Source organism: Barbatula barbatula (assembly GCF_947034865.1).
Source record: "Barbatula barbatula genome assembly, chromosome: 7".
Lineage (NCBI taxonomy): Eukaryota > Metazoa > Chordata > Actinopteri > Cypriniformes > Nemacheilidae > Barbatula > Barbatula barbatula.
In genome coordinates, this window is record NC_136770.1 from 21,577,932 (window position 1) to 21,595,470 (window position 17,539).

The window sequence follows — 17,539 nt, forward strand, 5'->3', positions numbered from 1 at the left end:
CACTTCTTGGAAGTCAGTCTTCAAGTTTCATAACTTCCTCAAGTTTAAGTGACTTACGCAATTCAACTTTACTATTTAAACTTACTTGCACAAAACCCCTTGTTTTTAGGGATTGGTTTAAAATTGTTTGCGACACTCCCTTTGGTGTTTGTTTTTCTGAACACTTTACAACATTGGCCGACTTGCTTGGTGGGTCATAAAGCAGTGCTTCCTTTGTATCATTAATGTTCTTTATAAAGTAGTTTATATATATATATATATATCATGGTGTTTATTTTTTATGATAGACTTAAAATAGGATTAGCAGGGTATTTGCACAAGGTCACTGATGAAATATTTATTTCTTGACTGCACTGCAAGTTGCATTGGATAAAATCGTCTGCCACATGAATAGATGTAAGTTTAATGTAAGAATGTAATGTAAATCGTGAATATTAATAAGGTGATGCAACGTTCAACTATTTCATTTACATTTAGGCATTTGGCACACACTTTCATCCGAAGCAATTTACACTATACCTTCAAGATTTTTTGACAAAATTGCATTAGTTTCAGTATGTTTGTTGCCAGGTATTTAAACCCATAACCTTCACATTGCAATGCAAAGCTTTGCCAATTGAGCTACAGGGAAAATGTACTTCTTGTACTTACCATTGAAGATCACGGCTTACAACTTTCACATTCATTAAGTCCACCGGTGAAGCATCAAGCTCGTTTTGGGACTTTTATCTGTCGCTTTGGATTAGTGCGTTCGCTAATTCGTAAATAAAAGATTCTTGTGTCCTGTTTGAACCCGTTTAAACTCCTTTTTCTTGCAAAGAATCATAGAATTACTCGTCTCAAAAATGCTTATCTCAGCTTTGGGTCAAAAGTGAAAATGTTTATACTGTATAACCCGGAAAATGTTTATATTTGGCCCAACAATGGGTTGAAACAACCAAGCATAATTTACAACCTAATGGTTGGGATTGTCCTGTTTTAGAATGCTCGACTACCATAGTAGGAAAAATGCCTCGTTTGGTTACAAGGATTCTTCCAAATATCTTTCTTTGTGTTCATCAGAACATAGACATTTATACAGGTTAGTAAATTAAGAATTTTTATTTTTGGGTGAACTGTCCCTTTTAGTCACCTGCGTGAACATGTCCATCACGGTCATTAACAAGTCAGTGCCCTCAGCACAGAATTATGCACGTTACAAGCTCTCTCTTGCATTTCAGTTAAAATTCCTAGAAATACTGGTTAGGGGTGCAACAAATACAGCAAGATACCGCATGTATGCGTTCCTGATTTATCACGAGTAATTTGCTGTAGGTGTGTTGTTTGACTGTGGGAAGAGAGGATTTATGCTTTTATGAAGCTTCCCCTGTAGAAGTCAGTACCTGTCGATTGATGCTTAAGTTACACCCTTCTTAAACAGTTCATAGATCTCTGGACGTGCTTAACTCTTCGTGTGGCCTACATTTGACTGCAATCTAATTGGCTGCCGCAGATTTGAATTGAAGAATAAGATTTAATTGTTACAAAAACCGTTAAATGCCACCCTCTTTTCCGTTCCCAAAGCAAACTTCACCGCTGTTATAAAATAGATACAAATGTGAAGAGACAATAAAATATAGCTGCTTAAAAGAACAATCTCTTTACTACCATTTGAGGAACCATTTTTCACCACAAAGGTTATTCGGATGTTAAAAGTTATTTCTGGAACCATTAAGACAAAGAAGGTTCTTCTATGGCATCGAAAAGCACCTTTATTTTTAGTAGTGATGTTGAAACAGTCTTCAAATGTTGTGTTTATTTTCAAAACAATTATGAATGAAAATGAATAGCTTGACACATAAATATGTAACACTGCAGTTAATCAGAACCTAGGAGCTTTCAAATAATAACATTAAACAAGAATTTGATTGTTGTTTTTCTGTAATTCAACAATGAAAATCACAGTAATATTATAGACACATATAATATTAATGAACAGTAGAAAAACATGTTCTTTGTCTAGTATTAATGTAATGAAATGTTGTTGCGTGGTTCCATGGATGTTTTGCTATTTGTTTTTTCTTGTTCCATTGGATGTTTGTTGGATTACGCTTTTGTTTGCTGCGGTTCCACCTTTTATTAAACTTACTCACCATTCACCTACTTCACCCGTGGCTCCGTTTGTCGTCAGTGGACACGTTACACCTTTGTGTTCAACAAACTTGTTTTAACTGTTCCAGTTTTGTCCCTCTTTTCATAGCCTGCCTGTATTTATGTTATTGCTTATTGGTTGAGCAAGACCCCTGTCTTTGGTTATCTGGAGGTTATCTGCTGAGATGACATGATTCAGTGTCTCTTCCTGTGAAGCCCGCTGTCATGAAGGACTTTGAGTCTGTCTTAAAGCAAATTACTCGCAGTAATGAGTGTTCAACAATGTAACAAAGGTCATGCTTAATGACAGGTTGTCTTTATGTAATGACTAAAACATACATAAATGAATAAAAGGTTCAATCTAATTGCTATTAATTTGAAAAACAACTTAACCTATTGTTAGCTAAATAGTTTCTAAAAAAAGTCCTAAACAATGTTTAAAACATGAAGCACGCTATGCACAAAGATTATGACTTTGAAAAACATTACTATAAAGTTTTAGGATTATATTGAATCATATTATGGATTTTAAGCATAACGTGTGATATAGTAATGACATTTTGCTCCACGGTTTTTATTATCTTAAATCTCAAACATTATGGACTATAGTGGTTCTAAGGCAATGAAATGTCAGGTTCCTACCAAAAATATATTTTAAAAGACACTATTAAAGAACCGTATTTCTCTTTTGACTGTTAGCGCTGCAGTAATTCTACAATTAAATAAAGTTGAATTCAGTTGTCAGAGGAAACATAATGTGCCAGGTGTAGCTCTCTCAGTTCAATATCATGATGCCGCGATCCTGCTGAGACAAGTGAGCGTACTTGCCCTAGCTGTGGGGTATTTTCTGCTCCATAGCTTAAAGCCTCACGGATGATCACGGATTTCACATCAAAATGACAAGTTTCATTTGTGTCAATGTTTAATCACTATCATTATCGTTCATGATGGATTCAATCAAAATTCAGCAGACCTAATTTGTTACCCACTATGCTTTTTTATCGCATAAAATTAATAGATTTTTAAATGATCAGACAAAAACATATTGTCTTCTACATTCTTTACACAACGTTATAGTGTTTTGGATGGTTGTCAGGGCATCTCATACTGTTGTTGCTATAGTGTTGTATGCAGATTATGTCTAGTATTAAAACCACAACACACTGCATACGTCTACAATGGATCATATTGTGTTTAATCACACAATACTTTGCTACAGATTGCTGTGGAATGTAATATAAACTCTTGAGATGTTTCAATGGGAAAATTGATCTATGGCTGAAGCTATTTTTCGTGTGAAAAAGACGTGCACATCAGGACAAACCAGCTTTGTCAGTTCTGAACATGTGATATAATTCATGTTTAACTGTATGATCAGGCGATTTGGAGTTCATAGGCTGCATTAATGATACAATCGTGTTGAAGCAGATAGTTAAGTTTACGACTGAAAACAAATAATGCTGTTGAGCAATTTAGCATTAATACCGATGATGATCCACTTATGTAACAGATGTAATTTGCTGTGTGATGTTTTCGTTTCGGCATGATGAGTGTGTTTGAAAAGAACAGTAGCCGGTTAGGACGCAACCTTTTGCATCAGTTGGTCTCTTCGCTTAAGATTATTTATGTGCAAGTTTACTCCTAAAAGTTGTAAAATGGTATGTAAAATGTGTTTTTCTCCAATAAATGTTCTTTGGAATGAGTAGGTTAATACTAAATATGGCCTACCATCAATTGCGTGGTACCCGGATCACATCTCTCTGATGTAAACGAAGACCCTTCCGTCCAAACGTCTCATCCCATACGTCATATTTCCAGGAAATACGCAAAACGGGAACTAGAGGTTTCTGTTTATCTTTACGATTTCTCTACCATTGTTCTAAACACCAGTATCCCAGTGTTACCCTACGTGCACCAGTGAATTTCAACCAGTTCCAAACATAGGACCTTTAAGAATCCCTGAAGACATTGAAAACAACCAAAGAGGCACTGTTAATCTGCCAGTGGTTTATTGTGTAGCCTGCAGGCTGTTTAGCAGCACAAAAGGGCGACATTTGTCTTCCCGAACAATTCGGGGAGTTGTTTTATTCATGAAGTAAAATTCTAATTTTGCCCTTCATTGTCAAAGCATGGGCACATAGTGTTGTGTATTGTCACACATTATCTTTATTCATTTCTATAATAAAACCATTATTCAGAGTTTTACATGACGCGTGGTTTTTCTCAAACCATCTGTGTCCACACTGTGTATATTAGACATCTGCAAGATATGATGGCTGAAACAGATATATCATTAAAGTCCACTAGATATGTACATAAATGTGTCTGTATGTTTTATACTGTACTATTGCTATTGCCTGAGATGCAGTTGTGTTGTATTTTTATAGCCAGTAAAGATGTGAAAGGTACTGTATATAAGTGTAATCATTTTATGTAACAGCTTGAATTGAGATTGAAATTAATAATATCCAACAAGAAAACGGTTGCATTTGCATTTGTCTTCCTTTTGTAAGACACATGTCATGGAAACATTCAGCATGCCTTGCTTCAGGGTGGTGGCTATCTTTCCGCAGAGAAAGACAGGAAGACCTGAAAATATCCCACCACGGGACGACAGACGGAGGAAAACACAACAACTAAACAACCAGTGGCTCTTGAGGAGCGCTGGGACGGCACGTAGAGTAAAGCTAATACTAAAATGTGAGTATAAGAAACCTTTGGTGCTTTGTTCATACGTTTTCCACTGTTTGTTGAAGATGAGTGTTTGCTCAATGATGACATGCATCTAAAATGGAACATTTGCTTAAACAGCTAGCTAGACGACTGCAAAGACCTGCCCTACAAGTATGTCTGCTTTATCTTTTTTTTACTCTATGATCATCTGAAATAATTTATGTAAATCCACCTTACGTGTTACATCCCGGGCACTGAATTTACCATTCAAATAAGGCCTTCGTGTTTCTCAAAGACAACCATCAAACCAGAAACCAGCCCCTTAACACAATCCAAGTTCTGTCATAATTAGCAATCATTTCGCTAATAAAGTTTTTTACCAAGTTTAGACAGAAGAAACTATAGTAAATTAAGCGATCCAGAATATAACTAAGCATATTGAACTTTTTAATATTACCTGTTTAAAATGACATTAAATAAAAATTATTATTTGTACATGTTATATTTAAATTTTATATATTAGTACTGGCATATTTCAAAGCCTTTTTATTGGAAAAGATTTGACCCTTATTGAAACCAAAAACTTGTAATTTCCGGTTCTGTATTGCAAGCTTCTGCACACTTGACAAAAGGTCACAATACAAACTTTCTTGATGGTCTTTAAAACGTGTTTCACTTTCTTTATGCACAATTTGGTGACTAAATGTAAAGATGAACACGTTTTTGACAGGTTTTGTGACATAAACCCCATGAAAGGCCTTTTGTATACGCTTCTTGTGCCAAGATTTCTGTATCAGTGCTCTTGTCTAAACTGTATATATCCCTACCTGGTTACACAACCTGTGTCACGATGTGTGTATACATTAATACCAATCCGCCGTTACGTCTAAATAACCTTGTATGCCCCACAGCGTAAGCGACGCACAAAAGTGTCTGTTGCGCACACTCGGACACGTCGCTTCCTCGGAGAGACAGCCGGACTTGTTTTCTTTCCACGTGACGTAAGAGGGAGGAGGTGCAGGTGGTGATCACAGGACAGGTAAGCGCACAGGTGGGGGAGAGCAACAGCATAGAGTTTCTCGGTAGCGCGTAACAATACGCGCAGAAGCTCCCGGGAATTGTGTATTCTTACTACGATGACAGGAAACAAGGTCAGCTAAGACCCTTTGGATTACACCAATTTGAGTTTTTTTAACAATCGTGATCGTCTGGAGAAACACTCGTTGCGGCAATGATCAGTTCAGACGCTTTGCGACCGATACAGAACCCAACGCGCAAAGGGAAACTCGCCGCGAGGCTCGAGGACGTGAAGACCCCCTGGAGACACGGCTCGACCCTTCTTGAGCTGAGCCACAATGAAACAGCGCGGCTCGCCACGGACGCGCTCTTGGAACACGGAGAAAAGGAGTACAGGAAAGTCCTACAGGATGAAAGAGAAGTGAACTTTCTCTCGGCCCCCGAAATACGCTATATCACCGAAAATGTGGCCAAAACCGGCAGCGCCGATTGCGGCACGAACGGTTTGGACTCGGAGGAAGGCGACACGGTGTCGGAGCTCACGTCGGGCACTTATTTTCCCATGATGTCGGACGAGGAACCTCCGCTGTTGGAGTTGGGCTGGCCGGAGATGGCCAACAGATACGGTCCCACAGAGGCGAAGATATACTTTCAGAGGGACAAGACCCAAAATGTGAAAGATCTGATCCGATCTCTCATCAGTCAAGCGAAGAAGGTGAGAACGATTGAGTTTAAGCGCAAGCGCCTCCATCAGGTTGCGTTTTGACATTTAGCGCTTTCCAAAATATGTATCCAGTCAGACGTCATTGAATTGATGTGGCTACCTTGTGTTCGTTTTACTTGTTGTCGTTTGGCCTGTACTTTTCTGTGACGTCACGAGTAAACAATCTGTTTGTCTTTTGAACGTTTTCAAGTGCGTTTTAAGCCTAACCTTCTTTGTGCCACATATACAGTTGAACTTGTTTTCTTTAAACACATGTATTGCGCTCGACATAATACATTTTACAAAATTTGGACACATCAGTTGTCACCAGTTGGAAAAATAGGCTACCCTGTAGAATATAGTGTTAAAAACTCTTATATCAATTGCTTGTATGCTAGATAAAATTGCTACATTCTAAAGGTTGCCAAATACTTTTGTAGGGCTTTTATATATTGAGAACAATAATGGAACTGCGATAAAGTGTTGCACTAAACATTATAAGCAATCCTTAACTCTTTTTTGCAAATATTAGATTTTCTGGATCATGAACACAAAACCACTTAAACTTTAAGTCAAGTGTATTTTAAAGATTTGTTCCAGTGCATGTCCTAACAACTTCTCTATGCAATTCAGGTTATTGCTGTAGTCATGGATATTTTCACGGACGTGGATTTGTTCTGTGATTTAATGGAAGCTTCCAACAAGCGGAAAATTCCAGTTTATATTCTGCTGGATGACAAGAACCTCTGCCATTTCGTGAACATGTGCTCAGAACTAGACATCCATAATTCCCACCTAAGTGTAAGTCAAGCACCGAAACTCTATTTAACATACTCTATCGAAAATGTTCTTAGACGTGTGAATCGGTAAAAAGCATAACATAAGGCTTACGTAAGTTAACAGGTCATTCAGAATAAATGCAATTGTTTAAATAATTGCAACAGTTGAATAGGATCATCGTTCCCCTTTCATGTCTTGTTTTTATTGTGTTGCCTTGTCAAGACAAAAAAATGTTGTTGTTTTCAGCCTTGTTTCTATTATTTCTCTGGTATTCCTGTTGTGATGGCATCATCTCTTTGCCGTGTACTAATAGTATTATTCAAAACTTGTACTTCAATGTTCTGTAGTGATGTAATGACTATTGTCTTCCAGAATATAAGGATCAGAAGTGTATGCGGGGACACGTATTGCACCAAAAGTGGAAAGAAGTTCACTGGTCAAGTTAAAGAGAAATTCATGATCATTGACTGTGAGGAGGTCATTGCTGGATCTTATAGGTAATATTTCAAATTCTTGTCTTTATTCCTGTTTTATTTAGTTTCTCATGAAAACTGATATCTGCCAAAAATCATTTAGGCTCGACTTCCTGTTAATCTGCTTTGAAGCAATAAGAGCTGTTAAAGCCTCTTAACAAATAAAACTGAAAGAAATCTACTTAACGCTGTTAAATCATAATGAATATGATGTTATCTTTGTTAGACTATTTTGTGTTATTTAGATGTTCTTTTAAGTTCAATGGTGACTTTTCCCAAACAATCATTGTTCCAATGCAAAAAATCGTACAGTGTTTTGTGAGTTGTGAACCTTCAGCCGTTAGCAGTCTGAGAAACCGTTGTTGCTCCTACGGACGTTCTAGCGTGTTAATGCACGATTTCTGACAGCAAAAGCAACGCTGAAGTTCTCACAGGAGGAATTTCAGCTGTGCTTTTGAATTATTCACGTTCACATGCCCAGCAGCCCTAGCTGATCTCGTTTCAAACACACCACTCAGTATTATGTAAAACATTTTAGCGCATGGCAGCGTTTTGGCAGCGATTGCTGCAAGGGTTGAGCTCACGAGCTTCACCCTATGCGCCCGCACAGACATCTGGAGAATTTAGGAGCTTAACAATGAAAACATGATGATTCTGCAGATCTCGGGCACAGTGGGGCTACCTTGGAATTAGCATTAACACCAGCTTTGTCGTAGGCAGGAGCTTCAAGCCTCAGCAGCTAATGTTTTTTATTTTACCATCAAATTTCAAAGTCAATACTTTTGTTTATTATGTGGATTAGCCCAGGCTAATATGTGTAAATGGAATACATTGCTTATTCACATACTGTATACCTCTGCCATATTTGAGAGTTAACACACAGACAAGCTATTTTAGCTTTGTATGGATTAGGCTACGTATTGAAGTTAGATTAATCTGATCCTCGGTTACTAAGGGTTGGAATTATTAGGAGAGGAATGAGTTTGTGAAGAAATTGTTTTGTTACTTCACGGCTAGCAAGATTTATAGCGTCCTGTGTATAACTATCGTGTTAGCACACACCGAGCGTGGATAGTGGGTGAGGTCTACACTCAAGTGTTAAAAGCTTTGCCCACATAATAGCAAACAGGGTGTTTGCTTTGACTCGACATGCACACAGTTCATGAGAAATACTTGCAAACATTGTTTTGTGAAAATAACCTTTTAAACGTATTTAACCCAAAAAGGGTTACAGAGATTGAGGCTTTTAGTCTTTTAACCAACGACACAGACCACATATCACATGCTGTTTTATTTCAGTATTATGTAAGGCATACGAGTTATCCCATAAACAGATGATTAGTGTGAATGTACTTTAACACTGTAAGCATAGGAAAGCTGATATGTCAACAAAACTATAGTCGAGGGCTTTGATGAAATGGCCGTTTAAAGCTGCAGTTTGTAACAGCTTTTGTTTTAGGTTAAAAAAGTATTGAGTGGGTACAGTACATAAACAGTTAATGATCAAAACCAGCCTGAATTCGTAACTATTTTACAAACTGGCTAATTCGTATGAATTTGTATGATGTGAGTGGAACAAAAACATTTGATTATAAGAACAAAACAATACTGAAGGCCCCTAAATCCCACCCCTAAAACCAACATCTCTGGCGCGAAAGGAAATATCACATGATCACATGAATTTATACAAATTAGCAATCTCCTAAAATGGTAACGATGAGATTGTGTTGTTTCCTTATTTCCTCCTAGTCCACAATGAAATAAACGTAAAATATTAAACTTATTATGATAATTTGTATGAATGAGTTTTAAACATGTAATGATAAGTATGTAAAGTCATTTTTCTAACAGATGGCGATAGTGTGACACAAGTTACAGATTGCAGCGTTACGAGTGATTTATTTATCAACATTAGATAAAAATAGATTTTAAATTAATTTTCTCTTTTCCTATAGTTTCACGTGGCTTTCGGCTCAGGTGCATAGCAACATGCTAATGCATTTCTCGGGTCACATCACCGACTGCTTCGATCGGGAATTCCGCTGCATGTACGCGGACTCCCAAATAATAGACTGTTTTTACAATCCAGACGAGGAGGGGCTTCCTAGTTACTCTTTCAAAATGATGACATCACACATGGGACTGGACTTGCTTCCTGACTTCAGCAGCAAGGAGCGTGTGTATTCCGAGAACTCCAGCAGCCAATCCAGCAGCAGCGTTTCAAGTGTCAAAGCTGCACCTCCGGGCATTAAATCTGTTTACAAAGTCACGCATGATAAGAAGAACCCAGAAAGCTCGCAAAAGACACAGGAAAGGAAAGGGAGCTCAAAAGGAGGTCATCAAATTCCTCAAGGGACCCAAGCTGCTAGAGGTTCCAATGGTATCCAGACAGGGGAACGTCCCACCTCCGGGTTGGGTCAGTCTTCCACTGTAGAATGGTCCAAAGGAGGTACATCGGACTATATCCGCTCAAACATTGCAGGACAAACATCCAAATTTCAGGCTTTAGGTCTTTACGGCACTCCGAAACCACCTGCAGCCGACAACAAAGTGTCCGTTAAACATCGAAGTCCCACCAACCCGCTTTTTACAAAGTTCACTGAATTATTTGTGCCTTCCGCCAAGGAGAAGGATCCCCAGGTCTACACGAAGGCGCCCGCTCGTACCTCTCCATTTGGCGGCCCGGATCTTTCTCAGAACGAGCCGGAGAGCAAGCAAGGTCCTCCCCCGCCAGGACCCATGCCATCAGGATCAGATAAAAGGATACATCGACAGGATGAGAAACGCATGACGTTAGGTCACAGCAAATTGGACCTGGTCAACCAATACAACAAGATGAAATCCAAACAGGTATATAGTCGATTTGAGCTAAAGAACAACTTTCCTCAGTAACACTGTGGTACATGATCTGGGCATGTTCGGTTGACTTTTTTCTTGAACATTTGTACATATCAGGTGTAAAGACAGAAATGCACAAGCAGAATGGAAGATGAAATGTGTAGGGTTTTTGTGCATTATGTATTTTTAATAACAATTAAAATAACTATATACAAAACGGGCATTTTTGTCCTAGGTTTTGTTTTTCTATTCCTTACATTCACCAGCAAAGAAGATGCTGTTGATATCCAACATGTAGTCAATGTCTCTGCCAGTAAGTATTACCTTTCACTGTAAAAAAAACTGAATCCGGCAGCTGGGGTGCCAGAAAAATACCGTAAAATAACAAAAAAGACTTGTTTTTCTGGTGAATTTGCCTTTTTTTTATATTGGACGTTTTTCTTGTGAAAAATCTGTAAAAAAATCATTAAAATTACAGGGGTTTTTTTTACAGTGCAGCATCATTTAGGGCTTACAGATGTGTAGTCTTCCAGACGTTCTCATGTATTTTTACTAGAATGTGATTCCATGAAGATGCATTTAAGCGACAGTGAAATGCATTTTGGGTAACGCTGCGATCCGCAGCTCTATGTAAGTACTGTATTCCTTTATGAGGCTTAGACTTTGATGCAATTCAAGCTAATTGCAAAAACATTCTTACGTTTTAGAAAATGAAGTATAAGCTTTACTCGCATATTTACAAGTGCTTATTGTAAAAATGTGAATAGAAGTGTTTGTGCTCGCTTAGTGCCTTTAAATATTAACTAGCATTCAATTGTTTGACATGATGGTGTTCTTGTCTTGGAGTTTGTTTTGACTCCAAAATGGTTAGATTACTTGGCAAGCACTTTCTTAATCTATATGCTTTTTGTCTGACAAAGGGAATACTGTGAATACTTGAACTTGAAATGAGGACGGTTGTTAAAGTCAACCTGATGCTGAATCCGCTTCTGTCATTAAATGTAAAAAATGAAAGTGGTGGCGGAGAAATGGATAGTCAAATTGCAAAACCCTGTTGAAAAGTCCCGATCTAAGATTAGTTTAACTTTCATACCATAGAATGTATGAGTGTGACTATATGAAATTGAGTAGACATTTTACTTACCTTTGTTATGCAAGCCACTAAAAGGCACAAACCTGCTGAATACCTTTGCAAAATATGTTTAACTGAGGCCTTGAACCTGCCCACGGCTGTTAGACAATACTGGTTTATAATCAGTTAGTCATCCAGTGCCTGCAGTAGTTTGTGTATGTCCTTCTTTTTTCAGTCAAAATCTTTAAAAACAAGTTTTTTATTCATAAATGTGTATATTTCATCAAAATGAAAAATCTGATCTGTTAGCATGACTTTTTGGGAGGTGTTTTAGATTATGTGGATATAATGTATAAAATTACTTTTTTACATCTGTTATGTTTGTCTTTCATAATTTTTCTAACAGTGTTACCAACAGATGACAACTATAAACCAATAAACTTTGTCTTTTTTTTCTAACAATTTTAAGCATTTCTTTTTTGTTCTAGATGATGAATGATAAAACTTTCCACGCATTCAAAATCCATTCGAATTAATAGGGCTCACACTTTAAAAATGGAAATACCAGTGCACACGCTTGGAAAAAACAAAACCTTATTGTCCTAGGTGTATATGCTAATATAGTTTAGCTGTAATATGATAACAGCACTGTAAGTCCTTAGATACACTTCCATGTTATTTCATGAGGAAATAAAATGGTTTGAAGCTTAAATTACAGGGGTTAGTTTCTACAGAATTGTTAGATTTCTGCTAAAACACTTTGAATTGTTTTCTTTGTCTGTGTGTGTGTGTGTGTGTGTGTGTGTGTGTGTGTTTAGTGCTTCCAGCTAAATGGTTGTTTGGCATAACTCATTCTTAGATGCCATTCCATTATGTCAGCTTTTAACACTATCAGTCAACATTTTACCTTGATTTATGCATAAGGCACAAAAATGGATATGATAGTTTAAGAATATAGTGAAGGTAAAAGCAACAGTTATATACGAGGATATTTTGCGATATAATATACATGTCTTAAAAACACTTACATAATGAAGAGTTATGTTTTAGTTTATTACCTTAGAATGAGCTATTTCTATCTACATACACCGCGGGTCCCCTAGATTTCGCCATGTTGTTTCTAAAGTAGCCCTGAAATGAACAAACCGCTCCACAGACACGATATCTCCTTCAGCAAAGAAGTGAAAACGAGACATCTTTGTCCTGTGTTAGCCTCCGAAGTGCTTGGAAAGGGAGGGGTGTAGTGAGCCGTTTGTTGCAGTTTGCAACCTCACCACTAGATGCCCCTAAATTTCCCCTACTGGTCCTTTAAAGGGAAAGTTTAAAAATCAACTCATGAAGTTAGCCGAGGAAATGCTAGCGAGGGATGTAGTCCAGTAGTGTACATCTTTACAGTCTTTAATATTTTTTATCTGTTCAGAAGCGTGCCTGCTTCGCTGGCTTTCCATTCAAACTGCTGACCTGCATTGTCGTCTGTTAGTGGGCCTGAGAAAGTAACTCAACCCCACCGGTTTTGTTTCAGCTACGGGCCTCATCATTAACCATTCTCAAAGTCACAGAGATGAAGATGAGAGAAGCCATGTAGTGTTACAGTAACCACAATGTAATCCATGCCTTGTGTTGTCTTGAAGAAGTTGTTATATTTGTGCAGAATTGTCCTTCATGAAAACATTGTTCTAGATATTTTAATAACATTTTTATGTAATTGATGAAGAACTTGCAGACAAATAGGAAGGGTTCAGTCTTTAAATTTAATACAAGAGTATACTTTGAACTCACTTCAAATAATACCTTAGAATCTGTTGAACTTCTGCGACAATGTTTTTCAAAGCATCCATAAATGAAAACATTTGGACCTTATCAAAATCTTTCACGGTTATAATACGGATAATCGTGCAGCCCTACTTGACTAAGTCAACAATTATTTTTACTTTGGTATTACACATTACCTAATGCACACATTTATCCAAAGAATTAGTATGTGTCATTTGTAGTGCATTTAAACCTTTCAGAGGTCCAACTTTTGAAAGGACTGCACAAACTAATGCATATATGTATTCCTTACATGTGTGGTTAAACTAGTTTCAGTCTGTGACACATTTTATTGAGTGAAGTCATGTTGGTTTTGTTGTCGTAAGTATTTTGATGCTTGTTTCTTTTGCTAAAGTTCCTCCCTATTTTAGGCCCACATGGAATGTAAAACATTGTTTGTCGATTGATTGCAAACAATGGTTTAACACTATTTTTAGGGAGAACTGATTTCCTCCTCACCTTTAACCACAGATGTTGTAAAGTAAATGGATTTACTGTTTTCAATAAGAAAACAAAAATGGCATTACAAGTATGTCAGATGAATGTCGACCGAGGCTAGGCGTTATTGTTTCATGCGGCATGTAGCCGCAGGCGATTTTCAATAACCCATCAAGAGAAATGTTTCTATGACGAACTGTCCAGGATGTTTTTCCGGCCTTGGGTTGACTCCTGCACTCCTGTTAGCCTACTCAGGACAACTACCATAGAAATTGATGAATGGATCGAGTAGGTACGTCAACATTTTTCACATATTTTACTACTATGTTGTCTTTAGTATTAAACATGTTTTCCACTCCCGGTTATGACTGACAATGACCTTCAAGCTTTATCAAGCTACATCAAAGCCAGCAGAGACAGGGTAAGTCACAGCTCGCCCCTTTATTTTCCTGACCACATTCACTCTCATAATATGTTACAGTCATTGCACTTGAAAAGACGGCCGACTCCGAAAGTAGCTGGGACACAGAATTGGTTAGGGCTTTTGTAGAAAACGTGAAGCTGTTGGACAGAGTTGACATTTCAAGATACTTTTCAGTGCAAGTATGCGGTTAAGCCAGTCAACTGAAAGGTTGCCAAATATCCGTGTGGGCTTGAACAGTGGGTCCCTGTTTCAGAGAGCTAATCGGCTTCTGAAGAAAATGTGCCCTCGTCAGAAATCCGAGGAAATGGGGATGGTGCGGTCTCACAATGAAATGCCAGCGTTCATTTATTTGCTCTGATATCTGCCAAGATGATTCATATGTTCTGAGAGTCAATGTTCCGTCATGTACTTAAGCTTTGTTGAGTGTACACAGTAATATTCGGGACAGTAATATTGGACACCTCTTGTGTTTTTATACTGGATTTACAGTATGTGGTTGTATTTTCTCGACACCTTTTTTAAGTCCTCTTAAAGGTAAAAGATAAATTGAATTACACTGACTTGTTTCAGTAGGCTACCAATATAAGGTTTTATATCTAAATGAAAAAAATCAAGACTGGTTACAGTAAATAAGTCATTTCTAGGGCTGTCAAACGATTAATCATGATTAATCCCATCGAGAATTAGCGTTTGTGTTTACATAATAGATGTCTGTGTTCTACACATATTTATTTTGTATTTATAAACAAAACACATACATATTTAGGAAATATTTACATATTTATTTATATTCACCAATAATTGAAATTATATATAAATGTTTATGAATTTGATTATTTTTCCATAAATATATTAATGCATTTGTTTGTATAAATACAAAATGTATATGTACAGTACACAGATGTATATTATGTTAACACAGACTTTTATTCTGGATGCGACTAATCGCAATGAATCGTTTGACAGCACTAATTATTTCAGAATAAAAACGTTTTACTTAATTCATGTTTTAAAAGTAAAATATCTCACAGAAAACATCAGTCAAAAATAGAAAATCTGTCATCATTTATCCACCCTCGTGTCATTTAAAAGTCTGTAGAACATAAAAGATGAGAAATGTCTCTGTGGTTTTGTGTACATGCGATGGAAGTCGGTGGAAGTCAATTTTGTTTGGTTACTTACATTCTTCAAAATATTTTATTTTGTGTTCTTGTGAAGAAAGAAAGTCAAACAGGCTATGAATGACACGAGGGTGAGTAAATATAAAATATTGTTCATTTTTGTGTCAGCTATCCCATTTTTTATCTTCTACACAAAATATATGTCTTCTGTTGACTTTGGGTAAAATTATGACTCATTTTACATATATGTTTTTGTGAGGTGTATCCAAAGATGTTAAGCCGTTGTGGTTTGCTTTAGATAATATTCCAAAGTCACTGTTTAATTTGTGTTGAAAGATGGAAACTCTTTGGAGAGGTGGGGCTGAAACTGGTTATGCTGTAACTTGCTTATTCTTTACATATAACTGCATACTCCATTTAAGTCAGGCACCATAACACCTACAATCAGATAAAAGTTAAACATTTACAGATATACATATGATGCCATAAAATCCTAGCTGAGACTGCACACGTAAAAGAGACATTTATTATCACATTTGTAATTTACCGTTGTTCACCAGAGATGGCACTCTTGCCTTAGTAAACAGTGAATGAACCATGGATCACATTCAGTCCAGAGTCCTTCTCTGCGTACAAGAGGTTGCTTTGCACTATAAAAATGATTATATCTAAATGAACTGATTATATAAATAAACCCACACAGGGTGAAACCAATTGTGTGCTTATATCCGACTGACTGTACATTATTAAGGTTAAACTAGTCATCCTGGCTACTTATATCTGCATGTACAACTGCACGGTTTTGTGTGTATTTTATGTGACCTGCTTTAGGTAAAGTGAAATGTTATGCACCTTGTTTTATGTTGAAATAATTTACACTGTACAGCAATGTATGTTTCATTCAATTCCTTTTCTGATTCAAGTATAGTTTTTGTAAAACTACTTCAAACGTCATGGCCCACGGTTCAATCTTTGCCTCATTCAGGAGATTACAGAGTTGCAGAGATCCCGTGTGGTGACAAATGAAGTTTCATTTAGAGGTAAGATGATAGTGAGAAATGACGTTTGTGAAATGCTTTCTAAGGGACAGCAAAAAAGGACGTCATCGCTTGGACTGATGCTTTGCTGTATGAATGCAATTGAAGTGAATGGGAACCCGATCTCTTTTTTTTATGTTTTATGGACGAAAGGAAGCCATAAGGCATTGGATTTGTGTCTGTGCTTTAAAATACAGCCATTTCAAAATATCTTTTTACGGACAATATTTCTCCCAGATTTCATACAGAAATATTGTTTCTATTTGCAGAGGAACAGGTCAATGTAACAAAAGACGCTCTGTTTTTTTAACTTAAATACTGCAAAGAAAACAAGTTCATATTCACTTTCAAGCAATACAACATTTTGTAATTGTAAAGTGAACACTGGCATTCTAAAAAACAAGAAGCAAGCTTCAGGATATCCACATTTCTAAAGAAGTGTATAGCAGATGTTCATTGTGCAAAATTTAGCACTCACCTCTGCATTTCTAACTGATGTAGGAGTTTGTGACATAAGAGAAAACTTAGGATGTGCTGTGATGGACAGCTATCTAGCGCTTTCAGTGACCTTTGGAGGCCCCGGAGAGAGCAGGAAGAAAATACGAGTTTGATTAGTTTTCACTCCAAATGTTTTGGAACATAATATCAGTTTAATGTCTCCCAGACCTATGATGACTCACCGATATACACACGTAATGCATTTAGCCGCTGAACCACGGCCACATTCGTCATCGCACAAACAATGCTACATGTTTGAAATGCATTCGGAAGCAGGGGTCCTGAATCTGTTGATCGATGCCATTTCTGAAATTAAATGCACACACACGCACGAATGACAAGCTGTTTTTTTATCTAACAATCCAGAATCCAATCATATACAGTTATGTTCAAAATAATAGCAGTCCATCACTAACCAGATCAGTCACTGTTTTTGGTAGAAATTATATTAATATGGCAAATATTTTACTATTAGGTGTAGGACGGTAATAGAAAACCAAGAGACCCCAACAGTCATGACATG

At 37.1% G+C, this 17,539-nt stretch overlaps 1 protein-coding gene across 2 annotated transcripts; it reads left to right on the top strand.

Moving 5' to 3' along the window:
* Positions 1–4,701: 4,701 nt before the first annotated feature.
* Positions 4,702–12,143, top strand: fam83c (family with sequence similarity 83 member C). Of its 2 annotated transcripts, XM_079460861.1 has the most exons (6): positions 4,739–4,830; positions 4,942–4,974; positions 5,715–6,535; positions 7,157–7,324; positions 7,676–7,800; positions 9,732–12,143. In XM_079460861.1, the coding sequence occupies exons 3-6, from the start codon at positions 6,035–6,037 to the stop codon at positions 10,666–10,668; spliced, it is 1,731 nt and encodes a 576-aa protein (XP_079316987.1). In that variant the 5' UTR covers positions 4,739–4,830; positions 4,942–4,974; positions 5,715–6,034; the 3' UTR covers positions 10,669–12,143. The 2 variants fall into 2 exon arrangements, with proteins under 2 accessions (XP_079316988.1, XP_079316987.1); XM_079460862.1 differs by lacking the exon at positions 4,942–4,974 and having other exon boundaries at positions 4,702–4,830.
* The last annotated feature ends 5,396 nt before the right edge of the window (positions 12,144–17,539 follow it).